Source organism: Mobula hypostoma, chromosome 20 (assembly GCF_963921235.1).
Source record: "Mobula hypostoma chromosome 20, sMobHyp1.1, whole genome shotgun sequence".
In the NCBI taxonomy this organism is placed as follows: domain Eukaryota; kingdom Metazoa; phylum Chordata; class Chondrichthyes; order Myliobatiformes; family Myliobatidae; genus Mobula; species Mobula hypostoma.
The window spans coordinates 20,494,086-20,506,849 of record NC_086116.1 but is presented as its reverse complement, the minus strand read 5'-3'; the positions used below and the strand labels follow the sequence as shown (position 1 = coordinate 20,506,849).

At 34.0% G+C, this 12,764-nt stretch overlaps 1 protein-coding gene across 1 annotated transcript in view; it reads right to left on the bottom strand.

Annotated features, from left to right (window-relative positions):
• The window catches only part of LOC134359366 (mucin-2-like), a 113,547-nt gene extending 103,788 nt beyond the window's left edge, over window positions 1-9,759 (bottom strand). The window contains exons 1-5 of the mRNA XM_063072502.1: window positions 9,668-9,759; window positions 5,420-5,473; window positions 3,369-3,443; window positions 3,041-3,269; window positions 15-132 (exon numbers count right to left, since the gene is read on the bottom strand). Of these exons, the coding sequence (XP_062928572.1) occupies window positions 15-132; window positions 3,041-3,269; window positions 3,369-3,443; window positions 5,420-5,473; window positions 9,668-9,716 (525 nt within the window). The 5' untranslated portion in view covers window positions 9,717-9,759. The remainder of the gene's footprint in view (window positions 1-14; window positions 133-3,040; window positions 3,270-3,368; window positions 3,444-5,419; window positions 5,474-9,667) is intronic.
• Between the last annotated feature and the right edge of the window lie 3,005 nt (window positions 9,760-12,764).

The following is a 12,764-nucleotide window of genomic DNA, read 5'->3' as shown; positions in this document are numbered from 1 at the left end:
TTAGAATATCTCACCGACAATGCATCGTTTCCATTCCAGAGCAGCGATATGGAATTCTTCTTGTTTGTAATTCTGGTGTTAATTCCATTACTATAAATTTTGACCACCTTGTCAATATATGGCAAAGTTACTCTATAAATAATAATGATATGAAGACAACATTAAAAATTCTGCAACATATCATGAAGTCTTTTTATCTCTATTAATGTATTGGGCAAAATTGTGTTTGATTCAGTATCCTTTCTTCCTCAGCTTCTAGGTCAGGCAATAAGGAATGACCACATGGGCAACTAAGACTCAGCTGGCATTCTGGCAGTCAAAACTTCTATGGCATTTGCTGGCTGTCCATCTTTTGAACAGTGTTCATATGTCTTTAATACTCAATGGCATTTAAACCATAAAAATAACTTGAATAATAACTATTTATCAATAATAAAAATACAAAAAAAGTTAAATATATAAACAGATTTGTATTTGAGATAGCTTTTAAAGTATCTTGCACAAGCCTGCATCTACAACTTTATCCTCAAGGATGGAGACCTCAATTAATTAGGGTCGCTATACTGCATGCCCATCAGCTCTCCCTTTTGTAGTATCTGTGAAGGGATCTGTGAAGTGGCTTATGGAAGTCCAAAGCATTATGAATATTGGAAAGCTGATCATCTGCAGAACCACCAGCTGCTAGTAAGCGCCAATCAGATCAATACTTTCCTTGTGATGTCTGATTTACTATTGACGTAATGAATTTAACAAGCCGGAGAATTAGACTTTTGCCCTTTCCACACCCCACCACAGCCTTTCAAGATACAGATTCACAATGTGCATACAAATAGGGGCTTCTTTCACCTGGCTGGTTGCTGGTGGTTCCATTGATATATAGCTGAAATGTCCCATCATGAACACTTATGATTGGGATATTGGCTGATTATTGACAATATGCAGTGAGTGCAAGTAATATTACTTAGTTGCTCTCCAAGTAAACAGCCAGAGTTTTATTAAGATCAGTATGTACAGCTATCGTTAACAGCTATAAAATTGTGGAGAAGCTGAAAAATAGGGAAATAATGTCACAGAAGCTGAAGTGATTGATCTTGGTCAAAAGGTACTGTAAAAATTAAACTGAACAAATTCAGTAACTTCATGTGAAAGAATGGCGAGGTTTGGGGCCAAATGTGTGTGACTGTGTGCGAATATATGTTGAAGTTAATGAAGTATTATCATAGAAAGCGCTATTAAATGTAAAACCTGTTTTATAATAAAGATGGTCTTGTTTGATGCCAAAAGCCAGAAATCAATGAAATGAAAACATGTAAATTCAGAGAACATTAGAAAAATTAAAGTATGTTTATCTCAACATACTGCATATCAAGAAAGAGGTTTTGGCTTCTGTTGAATAAAAAGCTTTTTTAAATTGCAAAATCAATCAAATGAATCTTTAGAAAATTTCACAAGTGAAAACAAAATGAAACTAAAAATTAGAATTACTGTGCACTATTAATATATTTATTATTCAGGTCAAAGGTCCATAAATTTAAAAGTAGGCAATTCCAGTGGAGAGGAAGCACCTGCTTAAGGATTGCTGGATCTACCTGATTCACCTATTGATCAGGAATGTCTTCCTGTTCTCCCTGCTCATAGATTCTGAAACCACTTTATTTTCAGAAAACTTTTTTTTGATGAGACACAATGTTGCAGTATGTAGGTAACTGCTTTTAAGGTTAGAAATGCAAGACTCAATTAAGATCAGACAAGAACTTTGGCGTTCTATCAAGCTCCAAAGATCAGGATTTTTGGTTCTTAATTTTCTTATGACGTAAGGTCTTTTCAGAGACTTTTGGATAGGTACATGGAGCTTAGAAAAATAGAGGACTATGGGGAAGTCTAGTAATTTCTAAAGTAGGGACATGTTCAGCACAACTTTGTGGGCCAAAGGGCCTGTATTGTGCTGTAGGTTTTCTATGTTTCTATAAAGAAGGATATTCAGCCCACTGAGTCTTTGTCAGTTTTTGCATAATCTCCTTAATTCCATTTCTTCACATTTCCTAATAAGCTATTTCTATAACATGCCCATCCATTCCACCTTGATTCTACTACCACTTATTGACACTAGAAATAAGTTATAATAACCAACTAAACTATAACCAGCACATTTTTGGTATGTGGGAGAAACTGGAGCATGCACAGGAAACCAGTGCAATCTTGGAAATTTGCAATGTTCTATACAGAAAGCACCAAAGGACCGTGTTGAACCTGGGCTACTGCAATTGTGAGTAACAGCACTCTGTTTCTGTGCCATCCAATTTATGGCCAACAAACTGACTTAAACTGCATTGAGCTAAACAGCAGCATTATTATAAAATAACTGACTCCAAGCAATTGCTTAACTGCCTTTTAGAGTCCTGATGAAGGGTCTCGGCCCAAATGTCAACTGTACTCTTTTCCATAGATGCTGCATGACCTACTGAGTTCCTCCAGCATTGTGTGTGTGTATTGCTTCGATTTCCAGCATCTTCAAATATTCTCTTGTTTGTTTAACTGCACACTAATTTTTCACTGTCAAGATTGCACTAATTAACAGAGAGTATTACATTGTAGCCAATTCTACCTTTAGTAGTACTGCATTGTTGTGACATTTTAAGCTATGAATTAATGTGCCATCTGGCATGAAAAGAACAATCAAATCACAAATCCATTTTACCTTATTAATAGTCAGTTTTAATATTCCACAGTTGGGAACAAATTCAGGAATTAATATTTTATAAGAACATGAAGTAGTTACACTAATTGTAAACTTTCCTGTAAAATTCCTAAACCAACCAATGATCCATTATTGGATGAAAGAATTACTATATTACTCCCAGGTTTGAATAGGTTTTCAATCATGCCATGATAGCACTGTTGTTGCTTTTAAATTATTGCTATTAAAATATATTAAATGTTGAAAACTTGGAGATAGAGATCTGAAGGTATGGATTATGTGGATAAATTACATGTAAGTCTTACAACTGAAATCATAAACAATTCTGCAGAAGTAACTTACCTTTTGTTTTTAACCATAATTACCCCATTGTTCACAACAATGATGGTGGTTTCAATTTTAATGAATATATGCTCTAGCTTTTTATCTGATCCTCGGCGGAACTGCACCTCATAAAAATCAAGCTCAGGGTTGCACAGTTTACTCATGATGAGGTCACAGTTTGAATCAAAAATGGAAAGTTCATTGTTAAATTTTTTGAATACTCCTTTTCCCAATGTTTTGCAGGTATCTAGAGGAAAAGAAAAAATACCCCTGTTATAAGAGTTGAAAATTACAAGCAATCTAAATGTAACTGGTGGATCAAGCACACGGAACATAATGTACTTACGATGGTTTTCTGTTCCCTTTTGGTCACTGCTCACTGAACGCCTGAACACTTGGGTAAGCACAGCCCGATCCAGATCTTATACAAAATAATATTTTAAAATTAATATGTTATTTAATATACAGTGCCGGTATAGAGTTTATTTCAAATGCTGTTCTTGTGCTTTTATCATGCTTTATTAAAATAATTAATTGAATAGAAGAAATGAGTCAACTCTATTTTTTAAATTTGAAGTTTCAGCCATCAACATATCTAAAATGTAGATAAATATGATAATATTTCAAGCAGTTCTAGAAATTTTTATATTTTTGAATGATCATTGATAAAATAAAACCAGAGAATATGGAAACAGCTATTAATTCTGATCATTGGAATCTTTCAAATATTGATATTTTATGCCATTTAGAATCACTGGTTATTTTCAGCTGCAGACTTTGCATTCATTATAATAAAGAGCATATCTTTTCTCATTCAAGATGGATGCAAGTTGTTAAATGTTAATCTACATTTTACCTGAGTTACGTATAACATAGAATATAGAATTTTGAACAGAAATGGGCCTTTCAGTCCATGTTGCTTCTGCCTGCAAAAGATCCATATCCCTCGATTCGCTGCCTATCTGAAAGCCTCTTGAATGCTTGAATGCCACTATCATATCTCTCTCCACTACTACCATCACTCTCCATGTCAGAAATCTTGTTCTGCATATTCCCTTTACAATGACCCCCCACCGCCTTTTCTGATTAAAGCCATGCCCTCTAGTATTCAACATTTCTACGCTGGCAAAAAAGATTCTGTTTGTTACCCTATCTGTGCCTCTCTTAATTTACTCTATCCATAGCTTGACTTCCAACCTGAGGGTTTTTCAGTTCACTGGATGGCTATATGGTATCTCAGGCAAAGTTAGGTGCAAAAGGCTCTGCTTCTTAATCAACTCATGGTGCTTGGACGTGACAGTTCTGGTGAGCTCTTACTTAACCAGTTTGGAATATCTATTGGTGAAGTGTTCTACATATTAACTGCCATAGGAATTCACTTCAGTTATCCTAACAGTAGTCTACATCCCACTTCAATGGATGTGAAGCCTGCACTCCAAAAAATATCAAGTCATGGTGCACCTTAATCTTCCTGATCAGCCTACGATGAGAGACCTGTTCAAAGGCTTCTGAAAGTCCATACCAACATATCTACTGCCCTATGTTCATCAAACATTGATCACCTTGGTCACATCCTCAAGAATTGCAAACACATTTGTGAGATTGTTAAAACTTGCCCCACACAACACTAGGCAGCCTGTTCCTATTTAGCCCACTATCTTCCATATGTGGATCTTAAGAATCCCTTCAAACAGCTTCCCTATCTTACTCTATATTTGTCACAGAAAAACTTGTTTGTAAATTGTTGTAGACATTCGTTATTTGAGCTATTCTACAGATATTAATGACACTTCAGATTTTGTTTTCATCATCAGCATGTGACTTCTATATTTCACATGAGAAGCACGAACTCAGTAAAGGCTAATTCCTTCCTGAGAAAAGACAAAGGAGTGAATTTTTACATGGGTGCTCTTGATTAACTGTTGCATTATATAAGAAAACCTGGGAAAATAGTGTAAAAGAGTGCTCAAAAGCTAAACCAAAATGTTTTTGATTATAAGGAAGGATTGATAAATATAGAGTCTAGGAAGCAAACTCCAAATTGTGGAAGAATAATGCCTACCAATTGAGTAGCAAGGGAAGGCCTCATTGGGTAAGGGAATGGCCCGAAGGAATTTAATCATGACAATACACAATTCAAAATGTGAATCAAACAAATAAATGAAAAAAAACATGAATAACAGCAATATGGATCATGATGGGAAAAAGAAAATTAAGGCTCAATTACCACTTTCAGAGAAATGCCCATTGACAAATCTGTCAAAGTGAGAAAGGTTTATGACAGTAGCTCTCAATAAGAACTTGGGGTTCCATTAATACACTTTAATCTATGTTATTGAGTTTGGATGTTTTCACCGCATTACAAAAAGATTCTGTTTCTTTCTGATATCGACTTACCAAAAGAGGACTGTGAATAGTCTTGGCTAGACCACCCAGCAGATGAGTCATAACCTGTGATAGAAAAATAACAAATAAGGAAAATAATCACATATTTCATCTGCAAACTATCTGAAGTATTCAATGGTCTGGATATTCAAAGTATACAATATACATCAAAATTTACTTTGAATATAACAGTAAAACACTTAATTATGACTCATCTTACATCAGGTCCAGATGACATTTAATACATAGCTGAATCTGAAAGCTGCCATCCAAGATGTTTTGCTGCATTATTAACTTTGCAATAATTTTCTGACTAGTCCCTTGTTGAAACCAAGTATTTCGTTACTTTTCTATGTCTGATCTGACATGGAATTCATTTTATAACTTATCCTTCCTGTTGCGATGCCCTTTGGATGGCTGCACACCCTTTCCATTTCCGACATACAGTGACTTCCATTAGAAAAGCAATTCAGTGCTGTCAGATATTATTGTATATTTTTCATCTTCAGTTCCCCTAGCTAATCTTTGCTAGAATGGTGATTTGGAGACGAATAAAAAAGATGAATAGTTTTCCAACTGTTCCAACCATCTACACCCTTGATCAAAACTATCATGTTCTCTTTCTTATTCATCAGACTGACTGAACCAATTTGGTGAATGTAGATTATTGCAATACCTTTTTTCACTGAATGAAACTAAATATACAAGAGCACACAGGAATCAAGGATAAAATGGGAGGGCAATGATTCAGCAGACTCAAACTATGGTTCTTTGGAATTTTTCCCTAAAAAAATGATAGTCAGTAAATACCACATTCAAACCTTAACCAAAAACACCACAGACCATTTTGGGAGAATGAGATATATGGGAACAATCAATGTTCCAAAAGAAAGCCTAGCAGAAGGCAGGATGAATTTAGAAGTTACTAATTCAATTTTCTGATTAAAGCACTTGCTCTCCAAAACCATTCAGAGATGAAAGTAATGGAAGGGGATGTGAGAAAACGCAATGACGGCAATTGTATATAGGACATATTATTTTCTCTTTTTAAATAAGAACATATAAGAAACTGAAGAGGTGATTTCCTTGGCAACCATTAATTAGCTAAGGATTTCATCGTTTCCGTTTCTCTTTCTTTATTAACCTTTTTATTGATTTTGAGAAAACATATATACAGACAAGGGGAGAATTATCTCAAATATATATCAGCAACAATATAAACAAAAGATAAAATAGATATTATCATAATCATACATAGTAATCAAATATGCAATATATAATAAAAAAGGACACTAATTCTCCTCTTATCAATTCAAAAAGAGAGGGAAAAAAACTTTAGATTTATAATAGAGGGAAAAAACCTCACTACACTAAAAAAAAAGAGAAAAAAAAGGGGGACTGGGCAGTCTATTCAAAGGATACAACCAAGAAAAAAGGAAAGACTTTCTGATCAAATCTAAAACTTTGAAAAAGTGAAATAATTGGAATAATAATAAATCAAATCAGATGGAAATATAAAATAAAAGGTCGCCACATTTGCTCAAATTTAAAGGATGTATCAAATGTCCGACTTCTTATTTTCTCTAAACTTAAACAGCACATAATGGAGGAAAGCCCAAGAAAGACAGAAGGTGGATTAGAACCCTTCCACTTTAATACAATGGTTCTCCTAGCCAATAAAGTCATAAAGGCTATCAGACGTTGAGAGAAAACAGGAATATTTCCCGCTTCCGATGGGATAATCCCAAAAATTGCCGTAGGTAAATTAGGTTGTAAATCCAGATCCAAAACTTTTGATAGGATTTTAAAAACATCTCTCCAAAAGTAACCTAGCTTTACACAAGACCAAAACATATAAGTGGCCACCTCAATATTACATCTGTAACGAATAGGATTAATATTGGAAAAAATACGCACTAGTTTATCCTTTGACATATGGGCACGATGCATTATCTTGAACTGTATCAAGGAATGATGGGCACAAATTGATGAGTTATCAATGAAATGAAAAATTTTACTCCATTGATTATCTGAAAAAGACTTTTGGAATTCCAATTCCCAAGCATGTTTAATTTTATCATTAGATATTATTCGTGAATTCAATAACTGTTTATAGATTATAGCTATCAACCCTTTTTGAAATGGTTTAAGATGAAAGAGAGCATTTGTCATATTAGGTGGATAAATAGAAGGGTAATTTGGCAATAAACCACGTAAAAAAATCCTGATTTGTAAATATCTAAAAAAGTGTACATTAGATAAATCATATTTATCCACTAACTGAGAAAAAGACATGAAACAATCCTCTAAAAACGAATCTGAAAAATTTATTATTCCCTTGGTTTGCCAAATTAAAAAGGCCTTATCCAAAATTGATGGATATTAATAGAAAGGATGAAATTATTTAACTCAAAAAATCTATGAAACTGAAACCAAATTCTTAATGTATGTTCAATAATGGGATTAAAATCTTGTCTACTAATCTTAGAAAACAAAAAGGTAGGAGGAGCTCACAGTAAAGAGGCCAAAGAGAACCCCTTCACCGAGTTTTCCTCCAAATCCAACCAGGAAGGACATTCATGTATATCTGAATAGTGAATCCAAAAAGTAATATATCAAATGTTTATTGCCCAATAGTACATTCTAAAATTTGGCAAGGCCATACCACCATCCTTTTTTAATTTCTGCAATATGGCTTTACTCAATCTAGGATTCTTATTGTTCCAAAATATAAGATAAGGTTACTGAATCTATTCTGTCAGAGAATGTTTTAGGAACAAAGGAAGGAACTGCCTGAAATATATATAAGAATTTTGGTAAAACTGTCATTTTAATAGCATTAATTCGGCCTATTAATGATAATGTCATAGGCAACCATTTAGAAAGCTTTTGTTTGGTGTATTCAATTAATGGATAAAAAATTATATTTATAGGATGTGTGGTAAACCATATATAAATTGTAACTGGGTTAACTGTCTGGACACACCCCTCTGCTGACTGCACCTGTGGCTCCTCCCACAGATTCCTGTATAAAGGTGAATTCACCTTGCCCCTCCCCCTCAGTCCGGGGGCAGACACTCACCATGGAGGTCATATTGTACAGTGAATAAAAGCCTTTCAGTATTTTACCCAACTTCAGTCTTTTGGAGTTATTGAAAGTGCTTCACAGACAGAAAATAACTCACTTTTATGTAAATTTAATTTATACCCCAGAAAAACTACTGAATTCAGAAAATATAGATAACATAGAAGGAATAGATTTCCTGAGATATGAAATATAAACCAACAGGTCATCTGCATATAACGAAACCGTGTGTATTTTGTCACCTCTCTTAATACCCTGAACAGTATTAGAATCTCTAAAAGCAATAGCAAGGGGTTCTAAAGCCAAGTTAAATAATAAAGGGCTAAGAGGACATCCCTGCCAAGCACCCCTATATCATCTAAAATAGGGAAATTTTTGATTATTACTTATAACCGTAGCCATACGGGCACTGTTTCTCTACCTCAACATTTTTATATTGTACTTGAAATACTGAAAAGAGCAACTGAGTTAGCTTGGAAAGAATTGCAGTTATCTTCTCAGAACCAATCAATTAACAAAATTATTTTCTACACTTTAAGGAAACTATATTAGAAAGTGGTACCAAAATAAAAACAGCACGACTCAAGTTAGGCTAGTAGTTACTCTATTTTGGAAATTACACATTTACCCCACCAAGACTGAGTGGGTGCTCTGTGTACAAGGTGGAAGTAAAGAGGAAATAAACTGTTTAATATGGAAAAACTAATATACATTGATTTTAAAGACTTAAAATCAATGTAAGGACTTAATGACATTCACATCTATAAAGTAAAGAGATAAGCATTCTAGCAAAGTTATAAACACTACTCTTATAATTGTTCTCTGTACTATAATTGTGTGTTATAAGTTTTGTTTCTAATTAGTGATCATGCATAATAAGGGGTCTAAGTAGCACAACCTATGCTAGAGAAATTGTACTAAGATTATAATTTTGTATTTTAATATGATTGTAAAATTATAATTTTCATCAACTGACTGCGATGTTGTTTGTTATCATTCATCAATTATGTACAAAATAGTAACATACATTACCAGGTAAGATCCCTAAGTAACTTGCAAAATAAAAGGAGTAATTATTAATAAATGGTTGTTGTTTAGAATACCAATATACTGTGATTTAATCAGTTTAAGCATTTTTATATAAGTAAGTCATGTAATCTTACAAAAATACTTACAGTTACTGAGGGTAAGAACCCAGATTATAAGTAATGCAATGTGCTTCATAGTTGCTGCTGCTGGCAAACTTACAGCCCTTTGAATGTTTTTTTATACTTACGATCAGTTCGTACCCATGCAAATGGAATGAGGAAGTGAAAACTTGAAATATTGGTTTCAAATAATTAAGTCCCAGGCAACTGTAAGGATTAATGCAAATCCTCACAGTGTGAGTTATGACACTTTAGCTCTGATTTTCTAAAGAACAATATTGCAAATTAAACAAATGCATTGAACCTAAGTTCTTAAGGATTTTGTACGTTAACATTGCTGGGTTTTGCCTAGTGCCTCAAAAGCATTCTCTTGTAAATCATTGTGGAAACATTAAATTTACTATCCATTATTTAGGAAGTAATATATGAGATTACTTTTCTCTACTTTTTTGGATGTACTTATCATTAATTTTCCAAAATATTCAAACACCTATAAACAAGCCACAAAAAAAGTTTCATTCTTTAATGGCTAAAATTAGTGCAATGAATTACTCAATTACTTGGCCGTTCATGGATTGAAAATGGACTACTAAAGTTCAGATCAAAGCTTATTGATACTTAAGATATTTACAATACATTCATAAAATCTGAAATGATAATTAAAAAGTATGAGGATATTATGTGAACTCCTCTGGTAATAATGCATTGTCTATGATATTCATCTCAATCGCCAGATAATCTGTTTTATAATATGGATCCACTACCCATCAAGAGCAACAACTACCTCTGGTAGCAAAGAAATTTCAATTTACCTCTGAATATGTACACTTCCCCCATAGGGTTTGTTCTGTTTGCCTTAGCTGCCTAAACTGAAGTGTACAATAAAAGAAATATATGTTGAAGTTTGCTTAGCATGGTGAAGCAATATATGGAAACAATTTCAAAAATAGTGAGTTCTCAATTAAACAATTCTATTACAGTGGCTTTTCAGTGTTTTATGCAGACATATAATTTCATGAAGAGAACTGAGGAAAAAGAACTTCAAAATAGATACAGGCATTGCCAAGAGACAACATCAATTTTGTTCAGCATGGGGAAAGGTGAGGTTTACTCGCTCTATACTTTACAGAAATACCTGGAGGAAATATCTGAATTTATTTTCTATATTTTGGCCATGGGTTGGTTTATCTCTTAGCTCATTGATATTTTGGTTCTATTATTATTTTTGAACTCATCTGCTGTCAATGGCATTTTTATTCAATAAAAGCAAGAATATTAACAGTCATATCATTTCAGAAAAAAAATCACATGTCCATTCTATAATCAGTTGTGCAATCAAAGCACCAGGGGGCAGTAAACATTTATAACAATAAAATCAGATGCCCTGATATACTAATAAAATGTCTTCCAAAGGGTGCCATCAAACCACAAACTTGAAACACCAATAGCCTTATAAAAGGCAATAATTGAATGATGAAACTATTGGAAAAATAAATCTACAACAAAGAACATCATGAAAGGCCCCTGCACAACCATATTTTGGGTAAGTGCACTCTTACATTTTTCACACAATGCAAGCAAGGACTATCGTAAACCTTAAGGAGATTGAAAGAAAGGAATTGAATTTAAAATCTTATATATCAGAATGCCTTGAAGGAATTGAGATTCTCTTTCACTAGAGAAACAAAATAAATTGTTTTTAAGATCTTAAGTTGATGACAATCTAATTAGTTTTAAGTTAATCTAATCAGAAAAATGTATGAAAGAGAACAGATGAAGCAAATGCTAAGGGACACTGGTGCTGGGAGAGCATGAAATTCAGGCTCCTAACTCAATGTCATCATTTTACGGTCCAGGGAGCATGAAAAGCAGTTTATTGCCTCAGGATATACCCACTGGGTTCAGTTTAAGTAGCAGTGAGCTCCAGGTAGGGCTTGTGGCACTGATTAACCCTTACATACTGTTCATATTCTATTCTTTCACAGTATGGTTTGGGTCAATTTTGACCTGGCCCAAGAATCCCCTCTTAACAAGTGTCTATACCAAATTTTGAACCACAGGTGTATTTATAATGTATAAATAGCCTATCTGACATTAATAAATGGGTGATTAATCCTTAATAATACACACAAAAAATGCTGGTGAACGCAGCAGGCCAGGCAGCATCTATAGGAAGAGGTACAGTTGATGTTTCAGGCCAAGACCCTTCGTCTGTCTTGACGAAGGGTCTCGGCCTGAAACATCGACTGTACCTCTTCCTATAGATGCTGCCTGGCCTGCTGCGTTCACCAGCATTTTTTGTGTGTGTTGCTTGAATTTCAAGTATCTAGAGATTTCCTCATGTCTGGATTAATCCTTAATTAATGTTTCGGAGATCTAAAATCCATTTCAATAGATAGGGGTCAAATTTGACCCAGAACAGCCTCAATGTACAAAATTTGTAGCACCTGTACAAAAGTATAAGTTTAATTATTTTCATTTTTGCGCATTTTGGTTCACTTTAGGAAAAGTCATCAAATTTCAGCTAAAAATTGGCATTTAGGGTGTTTTTACTCCTGTCAAATGTAAAAACGGGTCAAATTTGACCCTAACAGTATGTAAGGGTTAAAACCATATACCTAAAGAGGGCACACTCACTGCTTGCAACTTAAAGTTTAAATCCTTTCAGGTTTTGGAAGTTAAAAGAAGTCACATAAAGGATGCAGGGGACAGCCATCAATCTGAGAAAAAAAAAGTGGAGACAGCTTATAGACACATTTAGACAGCCTGATAGAGAATTCCATAATTCTCTATCATCTTAACTGCTCTACAAAACAAAATTATAATATATTGCAATGGTATAGAACAGTTGAGGCACTTTGGTTTATTGTGTCTATGTTAGCTTGTTGACAACTCTTTTATCCCACTTCCCTGCTCTTTCTCTGAAACCTTTCCCCTCCTGTTAGTCATTCAATTTCCTTTCAAAAGCCGTCATTAAATTCACCTCCACGCTTCTAGTTCAAACAACATGAACTTAAATGTGTGCCCTCTGTTTACCCATATAACTGAATTCATCATGAATCTAATTTGGCTTCAATAATTAAAACTATAATTTAAAGTAAGCTCTGACCAATTGTGAACTTCA